The sequence below is a fragment of the Amphibalanus amphitrite genome, unplaced genomic scaffold, assembly GCF_019059575.1.
Source record: "Amphibalanus amphitrite isolate SeventyFive unplaced genomic scaffold, NRLGWU_Aamphi_draft 000113F_arrow, whole genome shotgun sequence".
Taxonomy (NCBI): domain Eukaryota; kingdom Metazoa; phylum Arthropoda; class Thecostraca; order Balanomorpha; family Balanidae; genus Amphibalanus; species Amphibalanus amphitrite.
In genome coordinates, this window is record NW_024881608.1 from 484,882 (window position 1) to 508,861 (window position 23,980).

General features: G+C 53.8%; 1 protein-coding gene across 1 annotated transcript in view; it reads right to left on the bottom strand.

The window, feature by feature from the left end:
* LOC122381079 (uncharacterized protein K02A2.6-like) overlaps positions 1–7,572 on the bottom strand; it is an 8,476-nt gene extending 904 nt beyond the window's left edge. Inside the window, exons 1-2 of the mRNA XM_043364850.1 lie at positions 7,255–7,572; positions 4,652–7,005 (exon numbers count right to left, since the gene is read on the bottom strand). Of these exons, the coding sequence (XP_043220785.1) occupies positions 4,652–7,005; positions 7,255–7,572 (2,672 nt within the window). The remainder of the gene's footprint in view (positions 1–4,651; positions 7,006–7,254) is intronic.
* Positions 7,573–23,980: the final 16,408 nt, after the last annotated feature.

A 23,980-nucleotide genomic window follows, 5' to 3' on the forward strand; every position in this document is an offset into this window, starting at 1 on the left:
TTTTAATGCTTTTTACCCCACTAATAGCTGAGCTGGAATATTTTTGTCTCGGACGGTAGCGCGGGGCAAAGCGGCCGGGGCAAAGTGGCCAGCCCCCAATTGGCCATAAGTTGTTTCCATCTGGATAAAAACATTATTTATATTCAAATGTGTCGTCATGCATTCATCTTGGCCACTTTTCGGTTACATGAGTTACCAAATTATGCAATTAAATGTTTTTCCAAGAAAATTCTTTCTTTGTTTAGCAATAGGTGGGAAGATAACAAAGTAAACATCCATCTTCCCTTAAACCTTGTCACCATCAAATACCCTAGTCGTGCATGAGGCAACTATTCTGTTTCTCATATCGGGACTTGAGAAGTCGCCAGTGGCCGCTTTGCCTCAGGGATGGGGCAAAGTGGCCAATATGCTATAGGTTTAAAGTTTTGTCAATATCTCCCATATGTGAACGCCTTTGGACATAGGCGGCGGAACGATTTGAGACAAGGGGGGGCACCATGGCTCAAGGAGCCAAACCTAGGGTACCCCCAAATCCTGTTTTCTCATCGGATTTAGGCCACTTATTTTTCGTCACAGCCCTGACACGATGATTTTATCTATTTTTTTTTTTTTTTTACTAAACGAAAATGGCAGTTCACCCCCGTATGCAGGGGTGTAATTTTATGTCTCTTTGTGTGGGGGCATATGCACCCAAAATCCTGAATTATGCCCCCACAATGATGAAAATGCACCCACAAGTCTCTTACAAGGCTGCAAGCGTCCTTTCGAGAGCACGGTGCCCTTCGCATGCTCTAACGGCGTCCTTCTCGCGTTCCTTCTAACGGCGACCGTCTCGCGTTCATGGATAATATAGCGTTTTTAATCACTCGGCGCCATTCTGGGAGAATGGCGCACTTTTGACAGCACCGCGCCATTCTCATGGTCTAACGGCGCCCTCCTGACCGTCTCGCGTCCTTAGGTCTCTGTTCACGGTGCATCCCTCGACTGTTCGGCGCCCTTCTGGCCTCTCAGCGCCCCTGAACCACATAGCGTTTTCAATCACTCGGCGCCCTTTTACGAGAATGGCGCCCTTTTCACGATCTCAAGGCGCCCTCGTAACCATCTGGCGCGGCGCCCCCACGTCCCCACCAACTTAGCACTACTGACTGTGCGGCGCCCTTCTGGCCTCTTAGCGCCCCTGGACCTCATAGCGTTTTCAATCCCTCGGCGCCCTCCTAAGAGAATGGCGCCCTTTTCATCGTCTCACGGCGCCCTCGTAACCGTCTGGCGCCTCCACATTTGGTGCCCCTCCTACTGGATGGCGCCTCTCTACATCTTTTTTACGTCCTTCCGGTCAGTTTCCACTTTTAAGCGTGTATTTGCTTAGTCAGACACGTCACTTGAAGCGCCCTTCGGCTAGCAATGTTATCAAATTCAGTGTTAATTTAGGCTCCCACATAAAGAATATCCATCGCGCCCCAAAACGGCCTGGCGCCGGGCGCCCCTACAGCTGGGCACCCACAATCATTTTAGGAAAATTACACCCCTGCCCGTACGTGTGGTTAACTTTAAGCTGATCCTCAAGTACCTATGTGTTTGTCTCTTCCTTATTGTCGTTTGATAAATTCCATTTATCCTACATGTATCAAATTCCCAAGAAGCCATCGCAGTACTAATCAGTGGCGAATCCCAGGGGGGAGGTCACATGGGTCATGACTTAGGGCCTGGGGTCACCATATGCCTGCCGGGAGCACCACAGGCCTGACAGCCGACAGGGGGACCACAGGCCCGCCAGGGGTACCACAGGCCTAGCAGGGGCACCACGGGCCTGTCAGTGGCACCACAGGCCTGTCAGGAGCACCATCGGCCTAGCAAAAGCACTACAGGTCTTCCAGGGGCACCACAGACCTGCCAGGGGCACCAGAGGCCTGCCAGGGGCACTATCGGCTTCGCAGGGGAACCACCGGCCTCGCAAGGGCACCATAGGCCTGTTAAGGGCACCACAAGCCTTTCGCTGGCACTTGAAGATTGTCAGGGGCACCACAAACCTGTCAAGGGCACCTGCGTTCTAACAGGGGCACCACGGGCTCGCCAGGGGCAACACAGACCTGCCAAGGCCCAGGGACACGACAGGCCTAGCAAGGACACCACAGGCCTGTCAGGGGCACCACGGGCCTGTCAGGGCCCATGGGCACCTAAGTCATGTCAGGGCCCACCGTAGGCTTGTCAGGGGGCAGGGTAGGTAGGTACCACAGTCTATCCAGGGGCACCAGCGGCCTAGCAGGGGCACCAGTCATCACATGTACTAACCAAAAATAAAGAAAATAAAAAACTGAAAATAGGGCACCACCAAAATTAAGTGGCCGAAATCCGTTGAGGTTTTAATTTTGGGTATAGGTAGGGGCACCACTTCGATTCATGACCCTCCCCTTGGAGTTTTCCCGAATCCGCCCCCTGGTACTAATACATCAAATTTAAGGGGGGGCACTTTGCTATTGGTGCCCCCCTTGCAGAATTCAAGGGGGGGCACGGTGCCCCGGTGCCCCCCCCCCCCGTTCCGCCGCCTATGCCTTTGGAAATGAAACGCAGTTGGAATAAAAGACAATTTAATAGGGATCACATTGGTATAGAAAGAATCTTTCCAAGTTTAAAAATCAAGCGTCGGCATCGTTAGAAACGTTAGGGTGGCCGCTTTGCCCCACTCTCCCCTACACCAAACTTTGGCATCTAAATTCTCCCGTAGGTACTCCGTTGTCCGATGGAATGCATGGGGACGGGTCTGCGCATATCTGATTATTGTGGGCCCCGACTCTGTCAACCTGTCCAGTCGAACATTCGAGCTTAAATCGAAAAGTCAAACAAACTGTTGAAAAACGAAAATTTTGCGTGTGCGACTAGGAATGCTGGAGGGCGAGTTACCCGCGAACCGTACAGTCGTGTACAGGTTGATGGTCCTGTTATAACGTGAGCTCTTTATTCACAACCCAAGCCGCATTGCGTTAGACTCCCTAGAGCGCCAAACACCGATCGCTACTACCACAACCGCGCTCCGCGCGGGCCGGCGGCCGACTCCTCTCGAACCCCGCGTCTGCGCGCCGGCGCCGCCAATGGCGTCGCCAGGCCCCCGGGCAGGGGGGAGCAACTGGCGTCGCCAGGCCCCGGGGGCAGGGGGGGAGCAGCTCGCGACACCACACCCTGCCGCCCTTAAAACGGAACACATTCACTTTGACCTGCCGCCCTTAAAACGGAACACATTTTAAACCGGAACGTGGAAACAAACACATTACGCGTCGGAACGTGGAAACAAACACATTACGCGTCGGAACGTGGAAACAAACACATTACGCGTCGGAACGTGGAAACAAACACATTTTAAACCTCGGCGATCAGTCGCCTCGGGCACCTCCGGCGCCGAGCGGAACGGCGTTGCGAGGGGCCCTCAGTGTCCCCGCCGCCCCTGCCGCCGCCGTCACCGCCACCGCCGGTGTGACTGTAGCCGCTGAGGTCACCGGTATCACCGCCGCCGCCGAGGTCACCGGCACTACCGCCGCTGCTGACGGCATCACCGCCGCCGCTGAGGTCACCGGCACTACCGCCGCCGCCGGGGTCACCAGCACGGCCGTAGCCACCGGGGTCACCGGCATCCCCGCCGCCGCCGAGATCACCGGCACGGCCGAGGCCGACTGCTCCCCGGTCACAGGCCTGACCGGCGACGCCGGCGCGGCTGCCGTCACCGAGGCCATTGGCGCGATCGTCTCCGACAGGGCGCCCGGCGCTGCCGCCGGCGCCACCAGCCCGGTCACCGCCGGTCGTCGCTCTGACGTCACCGCCGGTCGTCGCTCTGACGTCACCGCCGGTCGTCGCTCTGACGTCACCGCCGGTCGTCGCTCTGACGTCACCGCCGGTCGTCGCTCTGACGTCACCGCCGGTCGTCGCTCTGACGTCACCGCCGGTCGTCGCTCTGACGTCACCACTGGTCGCCGCTCGGACACTACCGCCGGTGGCCGCTCTGACGTCACCGCCGGCGCTGTTCCCTGGGTCCGCCGCCGCCGCCAACAGCTGGTCAACGTGGCGCGACCAGATCACGTGTCCCACGTCCACTTCATACGACACGGGACCGGGGCGGGCGACCACCGTGCCGCGGACCCACTTCTGACGACCGTCATACGAGCGGGCCCACACTGTAGCTCCCACGGCGAATTCCCTGCTCCGTCCGCCGGCCGTCTCACGCTGCCGGTCCCGAGCCGCCTGCAGAGCTGTCTCGGCGCTCGGGACCATGAGGTTCATACGAGTGCGGAGGTTCCGCCCGAACAGCATCTCAGCGGGAGTCCGTGCGGTCGCGGCGTGGGGCGTCACTCTGTACGCCATCAGAACTCGGGCGAGCGCCAGTTCCATGCCTCCGCTGTCGTCTGCTGCCAGAGTCGCCTTCAGTGAGTTTTTTAGCGAGCCGACCGCTCGCTCCGCCATCCCATTAGACGATGGGTGATGGGGCGCCACTCTGACATGTCGGATCCCGTTAGAGCTGGCGAACTGGGCGAATTCCTGGCTCGTGAACTGTGGGCCATTGTCCGTTACCAGCACCAGTGGTAGTCCGAGACGAGCAAAAACCGTCCTCATCACCGCTACGGTCCGCTCGGACGTGGTCGTCTTCATTGGGATCATTTCAGCCCACTTGGAGAAACTATCCACCATCACCAGGAACCAGGTGCCCTTCAGAGGTCCGGCAAAATCGGCATGCACCCGCTGCCACGGGCCGTCCGTCGGCTCCCACGGGTGCCGTGTCGCCTGCGGCGGCTCAGCTCGCTTTGAGACGCACGCCTGACACCCGCGAGCCAGCGCCTCCAGCTCAGCATCGAGTCCCGGCCACCACACAAAGCGCCTCGCCAGCTGCTTCATGCGAGTGCAGCCGAAGTGACCCTCATGCAGCTCCCGCTTGACGGTGTCGCGCAGGCTGCTCGGGATGACGACTCGGCCGCCCCAGAGCAGACAGTCGGCCTCAGTCGTCAGCTCCTCTCGGCGATTCTTGAAGGGAGCCAGGTCCGGGTCCACCACCGCCGGCCAGCCCGATCGCACCGCCGCCAGAGCGCGGGCGAGCGCCGGGTCTCGGCGCGTGGCCACTGCTATCTGCTGCGCGGTCAGACACGGCCCCTGCTCGGCGATGAACATTACGCCGCCTCCGCCGTACGCCGCCTCCTCTTCTGCCGACAGCCGGTTCTCCGCCTCGTCCGGCACCGACAGACGGGACATCGTGTCCGCCAGCCTCATGTCCTCCGTCCGGCGCAGCTCGATCTTGTACTGATACGCCGCGAGCTGCAGCGCATACCTTTGCATGCGAGCCGCCGCCAGAGATGGCAGCTCACGGTCCGGGTTTAGGATCCTGGAGAGCGTCCTGTTGTCGACCACCAGGGTGAACGGCCGACCAAACAGGAACTGGTGGAACCGCCGCACTCCGAACGAGACGGCTGCGGCTTCCCTCTCCACTTGGGCGTACTTCCTCTCCGTCGGAGTGAGCGTTCGGGAGGCGTACTGTACCGGCCTCTCGAGCCCCTCGGGCGTCACTTGCATCAGAGCCGCTCCGACTCCTGTCGCACTGGCGTCCGTGACGAGCCGCAGCGGCAGCACGGGGTCGTACCGCATCAGGACCGGCGCCGTGGACAGCATGTCCTTCACACGGCGCACTGCCGCGGCGCACTCCGCCGTCCATGCCCATTTGACGCCCGTCTTCAGTAGCGCGTAGAGCGGCGCTAGCACGGTAGACAGGTTGGGCAGCAGCCGCTGATAATAGCTGACTGACCCGATCAGAGATCGCAGCTCCTGCACGTTCCGAGGGTCAGGTGCTGCTGTGACGGCCGCCGTCTTCTCTTGCACCGGGCGCAGACCCGCCTCAGACAGTCGCCAACCGAGATACACCACTTCTCGGACTCCGAACTGGCACTTCTCTTTCTTGAGGCGGACGCCGTTGTCCTTCAGCCGCTCCAGCACCCGGTCCAGCCTGTCCATCAGCTCACGGTCACTGTCGGCGCCGATCAGCACGTCGTCCAGGTAACAGACGACTCCAGGAAGACCATCCAGCACCTGGTCCATGATCGCCTGGAACTGCGCTCCACAGGTGCTGATCCCGTACGGGAGACGGTTCATCCGCATCGCACCACGGTGTGTGGTCACGGTGGTCATCTCTCGGCTCTCTTCGTCCAGCTCACACTGGAGATAGGCGTTCCTGCAGTCCAGCTTGCAGAACTTTTTCCCTCGTATGCTGGCGAATAGCTCCTCCGGCGTGCGCATCGGATACTTCAGAGGCTGCAGCTGCGGGTTCACCGTGATCCGATAGTCCGCGCACAGCCGCACGCCGTCCTTCTTGGGGATGGGTACGAGCGGCGTACCCCATCCGGAGAAGTGTCCAGGAGGCACCTTCTCGGCGATCCCTTGATCCAGCCACTTGTCGAGCTCCCGCTCGATATCTTGCTGTAGCGCAAACGGCACCGGTCTGGCGCGTCGATAGACCGGTTTGGCGCCTTCCTTCAGTCTGAGCGCCACCTTCACCGGGATTCTGCCCAGTTCTTCTTTGAACACCTCACGGTGTTTGTCCATCACCTCCTTCAGCGTCGGCTGAGTCGCCACCGGGCACACGTTCAGCGTCTCCAGACCCGACGCCGTCCTCAGCGCCTTGATCCACTCTCGTCCCATGAGAGGTCGGTGAGAGCCCATGTCGGACACGACGAGTCGCAGCCGTGTCGCTCGGCCGTCCGTCTCCACGTTGACGTCGGCCTCGCCTCGCAGACGGATTTGCTGGCCGGTGAATGACGTGAGGTGCAGCTCACTCGGCCGCAGCGTCAGACCGGGGATGTGAGTCTCCGCGCTGATTATAGTCACCGGTGAGCCAGTGTCGATCAGCATGGTGAACTCCTGGCCGTTCACCCTGACCGTCGCCCACTCAGCTGCGGCTGGCTGCACGGCGCTGACTTGCCAGTCAGCCTGGTCGCCGTCCTGAACCAGCTTCACGCCAGTTCGCTGTTTGCCGCAGTCACGCTGCAGATGCCCACGCTCTCCGCACCGATAGCAGCGCGGCGCGCCGGCCCGCCATGGCCGCGCGCCGGCCTGCCGCGGCTGCCCGCTGTCCTGCCGTGGCTGCCCGCTGTCCTGCCGCGGCTGCGCACCGTCCTGCCGGGGCCGCGCGCCGGCCTGCCGCGACTGCGCGCTGGGACAGTGGCGCCGCCAGTGGCCCCGGCCGCCACAGCGGAAGCACGTGCCTGGCCCCGGGGGCTCGGTCGGCCTGACCCTCTCCGTTCGCTGCGGGCGTCGCACCAGGTGAACTGCCTCCCCGTCCGTCTCGGCCGGCGCCGGCGCCCCTGACAGCCGCGTCGTCAGATCCATCACGTCCCTGTGCGCCCGTGCCGTCCGCCGGACGTCCTCCAGAGAGAGGTCGTCACCCTTTAGCGCCGCCTCCCGGACCAGCTTCCTCTGTAGCTCACCTCGGCTGCCCAGGACGCATCGGTCTCTCAACTCACGGTCCACCTGCGCCGGCTCGTAGCCGCAGCGCAGGATTTGCGTCCGTAGTCTGCCCAGGAACTCCTCCAGACTCTCTTCCTGCTCCATTTTCATCCCTTGAAACTTTCCTCTTTCCGCCACCACATTATTCTTCGGCACCAGATACCGTGTTAGCTTCCTTTTCAGGCGAGCAAACTCGTCTTCTCCCTGTCTCTCGGCGTCCTCCTCGGGCAGTGAATCGCTGACATCGGCGAGGTCCGGGCCCACCAGGTGCAACAGGACTGCACACCGTCTCGCAGGCCCTTGAATGTCAACAGCGATCATATACCGCTCCAATGCCCGGAGCCACTTTTCAAAGTCCGTGCCTGGACGGTACGGCACCGCAGACACTATCTGCATCCCCGTTGGATCCATCGTGCCGCCGCCCTCTCACCAGCACGTCGTTTCTCCGGTCGGCTCGCCGCCGCTCCACCGTCGGCCCGCAGCCGCTCCACCGTCGGCCCGCGGCCGCTCCACCGTCGGCCCGCAGCCGCTCCACCGGCGGCCCGCAGCCGCTCCACCGGTCGGCCCGCAGCCGGGCGTCACCGCTCACACCGGCCGGTCACCGCTCACACCGGCCGGTCACCGCACACGCCGGTCGGTCACCGCACACGCCGGTCGGCCACCGCTCACGCCGACCGGTCACCGCTCACCGCGCCGCCCTGCGCCTGTACTTGGCGCTGCAGCTGCGGTTTCCCGCGCTTTTCTCGACGGGGGCGTCACGTGGTAGTGACGTCACACGCACGTCACCGCGCGCGCATGCGCACTCGCCCCACACCGCCCGGCCGCGCGCCAGCTTCCCGCCGAAATTGCCCGCTTCGGGGACCAGGCGCCTCAAACCGCATTGAGGCCCTCTCCGCCGCACCGATCGGCCAATCACACGCGCTACCACAGCTGCGCGTCACCCCCGGCCGACCAATCAGCGTGCAGGACGCCGACGCATGCGCCACGCACACCACACTGCCGAGGCATCATGGCCGCCACGAATTTCGGCGATCACATGGGAAACCCTGCCAGGACAACGGCCGCCGCGCGACAGGCACACTACCAGCAGCAGCGCGAAAATAAAAATACTAAGCAATACTAAGCACTAAGCATTCGTACTAAGCAACGTTTGCGCCCTCACCGTCCGTGGCCTGTCCGCCCTCGCTGACCACCGCGCACTGATCACTGGCCCGTTTCGCCATCACTCGCAATCACAGCTCCAAGGCTTCACCTTGATCTGATCCTCGTCGCCAGGATGTTATAACGTGAGCTCTTTATTCACAACCCAAGCCGCATTGCGTTAGACTCCCTAGAGCGCCAAACACCGATCGCTACTACCACAACCGCGCTCCGCGCGGGCCGGCGGCCGACTCCTCTCGAACCCCGCGTCTGCGCGCCGGCGCCGCCAATGGCGTCGCCAGGCCCCCGGGCAGGGGGGAGCAACTGGCGTCGCCAGGCCCCGGGGGCAGGGGGGGAGCAGCTCGCGACACCACAGGTCCCCTACTCTTTATCCATCGGGTTCCTATGGCTCAGCATTGGCAGCAGCCGCCTGGTACCGGTAGGCTGTGCCGCACAACCCGAGAGTGAAGCGGCACAGTCTACCCACGCCGTTTGACATCGGCTCGGGTCGCCGGGTGGAGCGCTTTGTAGACCAGCTGTTGCGTCAGACCAGCGCGGGGGAGGGGCTCGTCTCGGTGGTTGGCGTGGGCTGGCGAGTGGTGTGGGGCGTGTTGGTGGACCATGGGGACTGGGCGGGTGTGTGTGGTCACTTGCTGCATCGCACATTTTGCGTCGTTTAACAATTGCATTCCTGTTTTTGCTAGGCACAATGCACGGAAGACCCAGCGATTATAATTTACTCTACTTGTGCATTGTGCAAAACGTGATACGGTATTGAGGCAACCATAGATCTTGTGCCTATGCATGATATCTAGGCAATACGTTTATGAAAACGGTAGATTGATGCTGGATGTCAATTCGTATTGCTAAATGTCGGCACGTATTAAATGAATGAATGAATCAATCAATCAATCAAACAACCAATAGACATGTATAAAACCGTTTAAATGGCTCGCAACCACTAATAGCAATCACACCATCCTAACTCGGAAAAGCAGCCTGAGCCCTGATGAGGCTCGAACCGGGACTCCACGCTGTAAATTTTGCCAATGATCCATCATCATTCCACCAAGCTAGAGTAACCGGCACCCGAACCCACAAAAACATTAATTGACTTTGCCGCCGACCTCCCGGCCCCGCCGCCCGCCCGGCCAGACTTTGCCCCGGCCACAGCCACCATCCGGTGTAGCTCAGCGTAGGAGTGCTCGACTGTCAAACTGACCGGTAGTGAGGGGCCCGGTTCGAAACGCTTCGGATGCTGGATGTTTATTTCTCGATGAGAGGCTTTCCGTTTAGTCCACTTTTCAGAAAGATCATTTGGTGACTGACCTGTTTTCTTTCTTTGCTGCAATTCATGAGGAGACCGTATGCACCCTTACCTGTCCTTCCGCACCCCACTTGGGAGATGGGTGGTTGCCCCCCCCCCATGGGTTTGTGAATATCTCTAAAACGAATTTTTGGAGGGGGGATACGATCGGTTCTATGCGACAAGTGACCACACACGCCCAGCCCCAGGTCCGCTCACTCCCTACCCATATCACCCCTCCCCACACCACACTCCAGCCCGCCTCATCCACCGAGCCGGGCCATAACGAGCCTCAGCGCCTCGGGGCGCGACCTGTCAGCGAACCGGCGGGGACGCGGGCCGGCGGTTGCGTGCGCCGCGGGGGCAGGGGCGCGTCCAGGCGTCGGGGACATCGAGGCGGCGCGAGCTGGCGCCGCCACGGCGACACTGGACCAGACCTGATAATTGGACACCTCAACATTCAGTCGTTGAAGCCCAAACTGCCGGATCTGCGAGACGACATTCATAGAGGAGTTCACGGATTTGATATATTGTCACTGTTAGTATATAACAGTGTTCGTTGACAGGTCGCGCCCCGGGGCGCTGAGGCTCGTTATGGCCCGGCTCGGTGGATGAGGCGGGCTGGAGTGTGGTGTGGGGAGGGGTGATATGGGTAGGGAGTGAGCGGACCTGGGGCTGGGCGTGTGTGGTCACTTGTCGCATAGAACCGATCGTATCCCCCCTCCAAAAATTTGTTTTAGAGATATTCACAAACCCATGGGGGGGGGGCAACCACCCATCTCCCAAGTGGGGTGCGGAAGGACAGGTAAGGGTGCATACGGTCTCCTCATGAATTGCAGCAAAGAAAGAAAACAGGTCAGTCACCAAATGATCTTTCTGAAAAGTGGACTAAACGTAAAGCCTCCCATCGAGAAATAAACATCCAGCATCCGAAGCGTTTCGAACCGGGCCCCTCACTACCGGTCAGTTTAACAGTCGAGCACTCCTACGCTGAGCTACACCGGATGGTGGCTGTGACCGGGGCAAAGTCTGGCCGGGCGGGCGGCGGGGCCGGGAGGTCGGCGGCAAAGTCAATTAATGTTTTTGTGGGTTCGAGTGCCGGTTACTCTAGCTTGGTGGAATGATGATGGATCATTGGCAAAATTTACAGTGTGGAGTCCCGGTTCGAGCCTCATCAGGGCTCCGGCTGCTTTTCCGAGTTAGGAGGGTTTGATTGCTATTAGTGGTTGCGAGCCATTTATACGGTTTTATACATGTCGATTGATTGTTTGATTGTTTGATTGATTCATTCATTCATTTAATATATGCCGACATTTAGCATCAATCTGACATCCAGCATCAATCTACCGTTTTCATAAACGTATTGCCTAAATATCATGCATAGGCACAAGATCTATGGTTGCCTCGATCATGCCAAATCACGTTTTGCACAATGCACATGTAAAGTAAATTATATTCGCTGGGTCTTCCGTGCATTGTGCCTAGCAAAAACAGGAAAGTGCAATTGTTAAGCGACGCAAAATGTGCAATGCAGCAAGTGACCACACACACCCGCCCAGCCCCTAATGGTCCACCAACACGCCCCACACCACTCGCCAGCCCACGCCAACCACCGAGACGAGCCCCTCCCCCCCGCGCTGGTCTGACGCAACAGCTGGTCTACAAAGCGCTCCACCCGGCGACCCGAGCCGATGTCAAACGGCGTGGGTAGACTGTGCCGCTTCACTCTCGGGTCATGCGGCACAGCCTACCGGTACCAGGCGGCTGCTGCCAATGCTGAGCCATAGGAACCCGGTGGATAAAGAGTAGGGGACCATCAACCTGTACACGACTGTACTTGCAGTTCCCATACTCGTCGCTAGAGGGCAGTAGTGGTAAACGCCTGAAGTGGTAGGCTGTGCCGCATTGCCGCATTTTTACTTGAAGGCTCCGCACTCCGCAGACTCGAGCGGTGGTATATGCTGGCTGGACAAAACGCCAAACGGGCCAAGACTGACACTCATAGTTGGTGTCATGTCCACTCTACGAGTGTCTATTTTTTTACAAGTTAAATATTGAATATAATGATTATGAGTAGCATCACATTTGTGGTGAATGGAAGGCGTCCGAGTGCAGCAGTCCAGACGGCTGAAGCACGTCATTATGTCATTCTTGAGGAGTTTGCGACTCACCCGTAAGAATTAGTTAGTTTCAAGTCACCGACGCAGCGGTAAATTTTTCAAAGTCACCAAATCATTGACGAATCTCGACACATGTCACCACCCGGCAGCGATCCGTGTCTCCAGGCTAGCAACACATCCATCAAACGTCACCAGATCAAGGCAATGTTTGGGAGGCAGCGAAAGAGCATCGAAGTTTATTGAAGTGCAGCGTCCACCATTCAAGCTGAGGCCCTTCAGAGCGCTGCACCGTCACACGATCTCAGCTGTCTGAAAATAGTCAGTGACCTACAGCGGGGGTTACTGATCCGACCATCAGCAATGACCCGTCCCATTGACTTTGTATTGGCTCTCTCGACGCCAGACTTTTGTAAATCTTCGGTCGTGTGGGTGATATTTATTTACAATAGGATTGTGTTGCTGTACGTCCATCCGTATTCCGTACTAGGGTTTCTAAAATAGAAAGAGCAGCTTAGATCTGTTGCCACAAGGCAAAAAATGTGAACTGTATCGTTAATTGAGACATAGGCGGCGGAACCGGGAGCACCGGGGCACCATGTCCCCCCTTGAATTTGGCATTTTAACGTTAGCCCTATGGGCGTTGCATGGAAAGAATGGGACCAAAAGTCGGCAGTGCCCCTCGAAGGTGTTCCGCCGCTACTGAATTGGGACAAGAGAAAAACGTTGAGAAGAGGCGGCCTAAGCGCGCTCACGGCATTATCAGGGTAAATACATGCAAGTTACAACGATGCGTATGAGACATTGTGAAACAGCTTACTTTGGCACTGAGAACACTGTAAAAAAAACTTACAAGCCCCTCGTAGAGGAATTCTCAGCGCAAAAATAACATTGCAGGAGCGTGTAAATTTGGCTAATTTTAGGCTAGTTGCCGAGTAACAAGCTTGTTCGACAAGGCTGTGCCTCGTATGCATACGACCACCGTGCTCCACCTAGTTTGACAACACGCACGTAAATAGCGTGGGTAGTGCGTCTACTAGGTGTCATAACAGCCCCTGCCTGGTAAGGTAACTAGCCACTGCCTACTAATCCATACCCAGTAATGGTACTATTCCCCAAGGCTAGTAATGGTACTAGCATTCCGTCGACGGAATTCCGTCGACCGTGCCTCGACCCCGAAGACCAGTAGTGGCACTATTTAACTAGTACCACTACTGGTCTTCGGGGTCGAGGCACGGTCGACGGAATTCCGTCGACGGAATTCCGTCGACCAGTGCCCCCGACTCTCGACCGCCACCCGCAAGTAAACAGACTGAGTAGCGCTGCAGCACATTTATTCGGGCACGAGAACGAGAACGAGAACAATAACAACGCCAGGACAATAACTATAACTTTAACAACAACAACAACAACAACAACAACAACAACAACTAACTGAATAATTTTCAATAAGGTTTCTTAAATAACCACCATCAAACATTTGTGATTTTTTCATTAGCTCTGCACCGGCGGCAGTCGCGGGGTGCAGGTAGGCCAGGACATACATGGCCCCATTCTTCACCAGAGAAGTCTGTAATGGGTGAAAAAACGAATATTAACATTATTATTATCATAAGGCATACCAATCTGGAAAATGATTAAATTAAAGTTGAATAAAGTGATAGATTCCTGCCACAAGCTAGCTTAAGTCCCAAACATATAGCTATTCTGACTTGGATAGACGATACCGGCGCACTTCTGCCAACGACGGGCAACATTATGCGATACTATACATCTTCTAAGAAGCTCAACAACATAATAACTTTTGTTTACAAATGGACAACCTTTTTGTTGAGCACACAGCAAATGATACAAGATGCCTCACCTTCAATCAAGCCAAAGAGCAGTTGGGCAGACACACACAGCAATGGCGACGCAACACAAAATGGACGCCGGCTCCCGGAAGCGGGGGGGGGGACTCCTTCTGAAAGCAGCCACAGACTCCTAGGTTGTAACATGCGACGAGGATAGCTATGAGGCACATCCTCATAGCCATCCGAAGCCGCTTACCACGCAAGCTTGCCAGCACGTTTACCAGCTGCAGGCGTTCGTGACAACAAGCGGGGTTGCACGCAAGGTTATCCGTTTAGTAGGTGCCAGCCGGGGCCTCGTCAGCTGAGCTAATAGCGAAATGACCTAATTGAGGGACACGCTAAAAACTGGCCGAGAACAAGCCAACGGCGGGTAACACTGTGAGGCTGTGCGTAGTTCATTAACACTGCGCAAAATTAGGTTCCTGAACATGTTCTCGCTCGTAGGCATTTGTTCCACAAGCGGCATTGTTAACGTGCATGGCTCTGACTACTAATGTCCATATATGTTGTAACGAGGAGCAAGGGAGGCACTCGTAAAAAATGCCTAATTTCAAAATTAGCTAGTGAATATTTTTTTATGTCATTAATGACATAAGCGTATATCCGACCGAGCTCTATATTTAGGTCTGCCTGTAACGCTTCGAAGTAACATTATTTTCTGTTGGGAGCTATTCCGTTATTTCCTCCCCTCCTCTGGCCACTGCAGAAGAATTGATGACCGATCGCTCTGCCACTATCGTCATCAGTAGAAAACACACTTGTCACTTATCTAAGACAAAGGTGAGGAAAAAATGGGGAAAGCAAGACTGCCGTGTCATACGTAAGCGCTTACATCTGTCTTCTCCCTTTTGTCACCTACCCCGAGGTGTAAAGTTTTATGCAGCTCTGTATGCTGGTTGCTCATATGTATGTAGAGTGTAGACACTAATATATGAAACATAATTCACGTAAGGACCTCCCACTGTGTCCCAGCCGCTAAAAAACGGCCGATCTGTTTGGCGTGTAATGAAGCCCTGCCGACTAATAAATGACCACGGGCTAATGGCGGCGGCCGCGGTTCCGTTCAGCCACCAAAACACCTTCACCTGGACAGGCCTGTGATAACTAATGACACCGTTACTCGTTTAGTATATTAGCGACAGACAACAGACATTTTCTTTCTGCCCACAGAGCCTCCCCGGTCTGTCAGCCGGTCAAACCGCCAGCTAACAGCCCACCTAGGCGGCGGCGGTCTGTCGTCGCCGTGACGTCACGCTTACGTCACGGCACCGCGGTCGGTGGGTCGTGGCCTCATGCAGTCTGTTCAGCCCCGGCAGCCCCCTACGGCTCCCAGGCGGGAGGAGATGTCAGAGGGACAGTGAGGGCTGTAACCGGGTGGTACCGTGGGATTTGGAGATCATGGGATGAGTTTGTGCGTGTGAGTGATAGGAGAGCAATAACTGATGTTTGATAAGTCAAGTACCTAAATTTTCAAAATGGCGTCCGCCATATCAAAATAACCAATCAACTGCTTGAATAGCGCAAGGAAGCGTGATAGAGGCGTGCTTTTCAAATGTTCATTGATAGTTTCTCGCGCTTGACTCTTTTTGTGCCTAGAAAGCATCGCAAACTTTTCCAAACAAAAGGTCCACTGATTAGCACGGAAAGTTCACGGATTAATTAAGCCTTCTGAATATTCACGCCACTCTAAAACGCTGGATATAACCATTTAAACCCGTAGATAAGCCATTTCACGGTAATTTCCAGCACTCGTGATTCTCTGGCCCTCTCATGACGGGCATTTTACTGTCTCTGTCGCAGCCCCATATAACCGCGTCACCCTTCCCTAAGTAGAACTCGGTGAGTTCCCGCTCTGGCCAGGTCGACATTGAGCGATCGGTCATCATCGCTCGCTCGATATCCGAGAGTGCAGCTGCGGCGATCGAGGAGGCGTCGCCAATGCGCCGCAGCTGGCGTCAATTTGAGGAGGCCCAGCCACCCTGACCTCCCACGTGTCCCCATATGGTTCGGAGGATCGACCGGTGACAGGCCGGCTGACCGACCACCGAGATTGGTGAGACGGTAGGTCGAGAGAGAGAGAGAGGAGAGAGAGGAGAGAGAGGAGAGAGAGAGAGAGAGAGAGAGAGAGAGAGAGAGAGAGAGAGAGAGAGAGAGAGAGAGAGAGAGAGAGAGAGAGAGAGAGAGAGAGAGAGAGAGAGAGAGAGAGAGAGAGAGAGAGAGAGAGAGAGAGAGAGAGAGAGAGAGAGAGAGAGAGAGAGAGAGATAGTGGTAGGCAGCGAGAGGAGAGAAGAAAGGTCCGTACGGGAAAACGCAGGTTGGACGCGTGAGTCGGCGTTAGTGAGTGAAAGAGTGAGTAGGAGAAGGAGAGAGTGAGTGAGAGGGTACGCCTGTGAGCGCGCGCAAGAGAGATGCCAGGCAGATAAGTGGGCAGATAAACAGGCAGACAGACAGCATACAAATAGACATACAGAAATAGGCAGAGCTGCGGATATATGGGCAGATCGACCACACTGAGCCTTATCGGTTTCATTCCACAAATTGTCTGCGGTACTATCTATGACTGCGCTGTTGTAGCGCAAGCTGCTTATGTAACTGGCCAGTATTTCATCCCCCATTATTATTCCACAAGAGTCGCGACCGGTTATTAGTTCGTATTAGGTACGTGTACGATATCCGACAACACTCACGACAGAGTTAATGCGCCGTCGGATAGGTACGCTGAAAAACTGACAGTAAAAAACCGCGCACAAACTTGCTGACCGCTGATTACATGATGATATGGATAGACAGCTCCATTTCTTCCTCCTCCAGTTTTCATTTCGTTCGGCCCATCACTTCCGGGGCGAATGGTGCATGTTATTCGGTAAAGCGTGACCGGAAGGTAATCACTGGTCATCAAACCTTCACGTGTTTGCGCTGTGACCGCCGGGGTTAACATATCGGCCGTATTTGATTCACACGCACCTCACGACCTTGACGGTGACGGACGTGAGACATAATGCATGCTTCGTGAGTCGAACGTTGTCATGATCCAGCGCCGCTATCGACCCGTGGCCGTGACGTCACCGGTGGGCATTCAGCTGATTGAAACTTTATTGAGGGCTAATGTCTATTAGATGGACTGAAAATTTATGCCGTGCATTGACTACTTCATTATTTATTATTTCGTCATAGGTCAGACTCTGACGTATTACCTAGCCCGAGTGATTTAATTTTTTTCTTCGAATCAATGACCCATGGAACTATTCGTTTTTTTTTTTTCAGCCACGTAAGATCCCATAGCTGGAGCCCGTGGAGGTGACATTCAAAACACCCACACCGAGAAAAAACGCGGATGAACAATGGCCATGGGAACACCACGAGGCTCTCAAATAAGTCGAGGCGCATCTTAAATGTCATGGCTTCTAGCTAGATCTAACTAGCTAGCAAAAATAATGAAATTGGGATCCGCATTTTGCAATTATTCGCCGGGTAACCTTCAGAATGGAGCTGAATTGAGCGCTTCATGAATGCATGATTCGGGCCGAGTTACGTCAGATGCGCCCACGTCGGTCCCCGTCAGACCCTTCAAAATCTATTGAAGCCGCATTTAGACTGAGTCAGTGAGACTGTGAGACTAATCCCAGCTTAGAGTGGGCCGATGCGCTATTTCGGCCCGTCAGGACTGCAGAAAGGTGCGGCCCTGTCGGTCGGCGGCCCGGTCGGAGAATCGATCTAATGAATGCATCGAACGGTCGAGCTGGCAGGCTGGCAGGCGGGCGGGCGGGAGGGTGCGGTGTGCGTCCCCGGGCCACAGCCGGAGGTGCCAGGTGGTGTCAGGACTGCGGTGTCGGCCCGCGCGCGGGTCAGACCGACGACCGACGCTGATCCCATCGTCACCTCGACGATCCGCGGGTCATATCGAACAAACCTGGAGAGGGTGTCGCGCGCTCCCGACATCCACTATGCAGTGCATTCACTGGTAATTTACTTTTTTTCACGTGGATGCTAGCCGACTGTGACGTGGGTGAAAATGTTCACGTATTGCGGACAATCATGATTAGTCATCACATGACCAACTACCTACTTCATCCTCCTTTTGATACTGCTTTATGCATTACGCCGCACTCATTGTTGGCTTATGACAGTGTCTACCCAAGAAAGGACAACACCATCCCCCCCCCCGCCGTCTGTCTGATGTCAGTAGAGATGAGGTCACGACAGGCGGCCACCTCTTCCGACCCACTCATGGCCCACTTCCGGTCTGCTTCCGAGACACTTCCGCCCCATTCCGGAGTGGTAATAGTCGGCTTCCGACCCACATTCAGTATCAGTCAGGTGCCATTTCCGAATGGAGCTTCTGCAAGGAAGCTTATGCACGCAGACGATAGGTTACCTGAGGGTATATTTGTAAGTGTGCTTGTGTCCCCATATATCTGCCAACGATATGAATGGAATTGCAAAGCAAAGTGCAAATCAATCAAAGAAGTAGAAGCAAACCTAGGTCTCGGTTACCCTCAAAATAGAAAGAAGTTTGATTGCATGTTTCCTGCATACGTACTTCAGCGTATTTGAATAGTGCCTAAGCGATAAAGTCGGCATTTTTGCCATTTATCATCTTTTTCATACAAATAATATTCATCATTCACCAATCACCAGCCGGTCTTAGAATGCCATCTTGTTCAAGTTGTAGTGTAACCGCACGTGAGTACCAGGCTTTATACTTCCTCGTCTGAAACTGCATAAAGCGGCGGTACCTTGGACCTTCCTAACGGCCCGCATGGGGAGGGCCGCAGTTATATCTCGGTCCCGCTGAGCTCATCCATCCTAATAGAGCCTCCATGTGGCCACTATTCCACTACACCGTGTGACCCCCCCCCCCCCCCTCCACAGGCCTCCCGCCCATCCCCAGAGGGAGAGAGGGAGTGTCGCGTGACTGGGAGCGATGGCAGGGACGGGCCGCGGCGGCAGCCGTCATTTTGTGACCGGCGTGTGTCACTCGCAGCCATCGACGGCCACAGATGACGAGATAACGACACGGGCCGGACCCGGCTGTCATCGAGTGTCATCGCGGGTCATCGGACTGTCATTGTGTGTCAGTAGTTTTTCACCAGTTAGACCTGCTGGCTTTTGGTGAGTCGGTGAACTTGTTGGCAAGGTAGATCGGTGTTTTCGGTAGGTATATGTTGGGCGGGGCTGAGTATCACCTGTTTCGAACATAGCAATGCTCATGACAGGATCGTCCACCTGGAAGGTCATACACTTTATCGGCAATGTAGAGCCACTAATTTGCAGCGCTAATGCTGTCATTACGACACCATAAATCAACACCACGCAGCATACTGACACAGTGACTTTCCTACAAGTCGTGAGCTGTGAGATGTCTGCCATTCAGAAATGAATGCTTTTCTGTTGGCTCGTTCTTTACTATTCTTGAATGTTAAAATAATGTTACACACACAAAAAAAAAAAAAGCTTAAAGGGACTATCCCACCTTTAACATGGGATTTGAGTTGAGATAGCCAAGTTTGCGGCGAGGTTCAGAAACCACTATCTATCTAGGTTGCAACCCCCGCGGCCTCTTGGTGTTGAAGAAATTCGTTCCCTTCATTTGAAAATGGGCCTTGTACCTACTTACAAGGCCCTATCTTCAACATGGAGCGACCGTTAGTGTGACGTCACCTCGTTTAGTCATTCTGATTTAAATGGGTTTGTTCGTTGAAAAATCGCTTAAAGGTAGTGTGCCAGCTTTCCTGGACCGTATGGAGTTAATGGCCCAGATAAGGAGAACCGGATTTTTAGAACTTATCCATACCTTCAAAACTCATGGAAACGTCTTAAATTCTTCAAATTTTGAGTACCCCAGTGCGAAATTCGCCCCGACGGGTTGTCGGTCGTACCCCAACCGCATTTCACACCACTATGAACAATAAATGCACACACTGAAATCGCTATTACCGATATGCTCATCCAATCAAGTTTCGATAAACCCGTTCATCATCAGCTCCTGCGGTTTCGAACACGCCTGTTAGGTGGTGCGGTAGACCGCGCCCAAAGCCAGGGCCCCGGTAACGTGAGGTAGCCGAGTCAGGGCAGCGTGCGCTGACCCAAGCCGGAGCCGCGCGTCCTCCCGGTGTCATGTGATAGCCCGGGGCTGCCCGCGGGGATGCGGTAGACCGCGCCCAAAGCTGCGGCCCCGCCTTGGGTCAGCGCACGCTGCCCCGACTCGGCTACCTCACGTTACCGGGGCCCTGGCTTTGGGCGCGGCTTCTGCTCATACTTTGTGGTGCGGTGGTGGTGCGTCGGGCTGCGCGCTCTGACTTCGGCCAAGAAAAATGCGTCAGCTGATCATTGTCATTTCTGCCACTTGCGTGTGGTGAAATGGGGTCATAACTTATGAGACGGCTTTTTCATATCAATTATTTTACATAAAATCATATTTCAAACCATAAATAATGTTCGACAGCCAAATAAAAGAAACAATACCAATACAGGCTTACAGTTTAAGGCTCGACATTGTGTTGTCTACGATTAGACAGCTGATAACTCATTCCCGTACGTCGTATGGTCGTAACACTATAATGACCTTTGCTTATTGTACAGGTGAGCCCACTACAGTTGTTATACATATATAAAAACCGATAAACTTTTAGGCGAAAAAGGCACTATTCCAGGCCCATTTTTGATTTTTTTTTTTGCGATATTAGGTAAAAACAGAAGCTTCTTATCCTAGGAAAAATAAAATGGGAAATCTTTCAAAGGTGGCACACTACCTTTAAAACTTGGTCTGAACTTTGTTGTGGTGCCTACAGAGTAAAAAGAATCAGCTTTATGACAGTAATGTGGCCTGGGGAAGGAGGTAATTTTGGGCTGTGACGTCACACATTTGAAAGTTTGTGTTTGGAATATGGGAAGCCTAAGATGTTTAATGAAAAATAAATGCCAGAACCGTGTTCCTGGTTGTTCCATTATGAAGGCAAAGTGTTGCCACATGATGCTGCCATATGCGGTATATGTCAAGTTTACGTCCTAAGCACATATCAATGATAATTGTTTCACATTCCTACGTATTTTGACGTGCTGAATCCAAAAATCATACTTACATGTCTCGCAAGAACAAAATTATCACCAATACACTAAGCAATTACACCTTCCCACAACACACGATCAAAACAAATCGAGAGGAAATTGAAAGTGTCCAGCCTTGCCATTTGTGAAAAATATTTTGTCCTTTTTTAATGTCGAGAAATAAAAACATTCAATATATTATAAAAATAAATAGGAAATATGTAAAAAATATTTATTTAAAAAGAAATATTATTATTAGAAATAGAATAGCAAAACAACAAAGGGGAAATGTTGGGAACCGGGGTTATTGGCTGGGGGGGGAGGAAAGGAAAATCCTGAGAACTGGGGGGCGATTACTTGTGCAAAGTTGGCCAAAATCAAGAATGATATCTAACAGTTGCTATTCAACTGTGAATAATGACGTCATAATATTTCTCGCGGCGAAGCAGCGCAGTGCCGAAGGCAATGCCTTAGGAGAGATTACAGGCAAGAGTAAATCAAATATTTTTAGGTTAAGTGGTTATGTATCTGGCTTCAGGCCGAAGGCCTGAAGCCTGATGCATGACCACTTAACCTAAAAATATTTGATTTACTCTTGCCTGCAATCTATTCCTGCAAGCAACTTTTTCCTTATCCCCGGTAGGCAAAAATCAGTAGGTTAGGTTAGGTTAGGTTAGGTTAGGTTAGGTTAGGTTAGGTTAGGTTAGGTTAGGTTAGGTTAGGTTAGGTTAGGTTAGGTCAAGTCAGGTAAGGTTAGGTTAGGTAACAATTAGATTTGAGGCAAGAACCCCGATTCCTAAAATTTCCCAAATATTGTAACCATTCTTATCGTATTTTTCTCCATCCCCTCCCCACAAACCCCGGTTCCCGACATTTCCCTATGACGTCATTTTCATTTTTTCTCTCCCCCACCCATGAACCCCGATCCCCAACATTTCCCTGTTTTTCTAACCCTCCCCACCCAATAACCCCGGTTCCCAACATTTCCCCTTTGTTGTTTTGCTATTCTATTTCTAATAATAATATTTCTTTTTAAATAAATATTTTTTACATATTTCCTATTTATTTTTATAATATATTGAATGTTTTTATTTCTCGACATTAAAAAAAGACAAAATATTTTTCACAAATGGCAACGCTGGACACTTTCAATTTCCTCTCGATTTGTTTTGATCGTGTGTTGTGGGAAGGTGTAATTGCTTAGTGTATTGGTGATAATTTTGTTCTTGCGAGACATGTAAGTATGATTTTTGGATTCAGCATGTCAAAATATGTAAGATTATGAAAGAAATATCATTGAAATGTGCTTAGGACGTAAACTTGACATTTACCCCATATGCTGAGTGCCGCCCGCCCGGTTTGTTAATACAGTCGGAAGCCTGACGCTGGCGTGTGCGGGTCCGCGTGCGAGAGCCGAGCTACCGAGGGTAGCAGCGAACAGAATACGGCGCGGTCGGTGTGTCATCCAATCTATAAAGTCGGGCACAATTTAACTGGTTTTAACAACATTTTAGAAGGTGGGATAGTCCCTTTAAGTCAACCATTCATCATTACAATTCGCTAGGCTATACCTATCTAGTTAGCTGAAAGATGCACGTATTACGTACTTATGTTTGCTTTTATGGCGTCTACATGTACCTACAGCCCTCTGCAAACTGCGTGATAGGTATTCTTTTTTTTGACAAAACCGATAATAACTCAAAGGCTATCAGTCGGTCGTATCTCATTGCATATAGGTAGGTGCGCCATACTCCACTCCTTCGATTGGTTCTATCACTGAACAAAGTATACGCCTAGTGTTGCAACAACATGCAAAAGTTTGTTTTGGGAGCAAATATAAACTTTTGTATGTTGTTCCCAGCTAGACGGAAAATGTATATACCAAAATAAGCAGCCCACTCAAAGGTGTGGAGTATCGCGCATCTTGCTGTTAAATTCCCGAGTGACCGTTAACATATCCCGTTATTCTAGGTTTTGTCAAAAAAAAAAAAAATAGCTACCACGCAGTTTGCAGAGGGCTGCACGTATGTACGTGATACTCCAAGTTCGTCATTTATCGAAAATCAATAAGTTTGGAATAAAAGGCAAAGACACTGCCGCCATTGTGGCTATTTCAGCTTTGGCACGTCGGTAGCTCGCATTCTCCTAAATATTCCCTCTCAATGGACTAGACATAATGGATTGTGATGGATCGTATTGCGAAAATCCGATCACCACAGCGGCCTCGGTCGTCTGGTGTGACCGGACAATGGCGGCGTCACCCATTATTCAGATATTTCGGCCCGCGACGCCATCGGCCAGGGTCAGGGTGGGCCCCAGCGCTCCTCTCTGTACCACGCCACAGGCCAGGGTCGGGGCCAGACCCTCAGCGCTCCCACCAGCGCACGCGGCGCCTCAGCGACCTCCCGGCGTCCCCACTGGCTGAAAGTGGCAGCGATTATCTAATTAGAGACCGTTTAACAAACAGACGCGCTCTCCCAGACGGAGACTGGTTGAATTAGGAGCGCGTCAATGCGTCACACCACGTCGCGCCGCGCCACAGTCGTCTCAGCGGCGCCGAGACCGTGTCGGCCGCGCCATCGACCGCCGCGGCGCGCCACTTTGGTCTCGCGGCGTGATAACAGCAGCGCCCTCGAGCCGCCTATTCGTGGTCGGTGCTCCGTGAACGACCACAAGGTCATCTGATGAGGTCGGCGGGGTGTTCGGGTATAGACAGCGACCACCCGCTGGGAGCGACCATCGGCGTGGGGGCCGGTGGCAGCCCTCCGAACGACACACACCGTTAGTCTCCGCCTCTTTCCCTCCCTCCTTCTCCATCCATCTCATTTCCTCTTCTTTGCCTTTTCTCCCTCCCAATTCCTCTCTTTTCTTTCCCTCACTTCTCTCCCTCAATACCGACAGACTGTATTTCTATTAACCCTATTCCTGGCGGGGGGGCCTCAGGAGCCCCCCCCCCTGAGGTTTTTTGGTTACCTATATCTCCCAAACGCTTTCAGCTAGGAAGCTCAAATTTTCTGACTTTTTCTAAAAGGCTTTTACGCAACATTTCT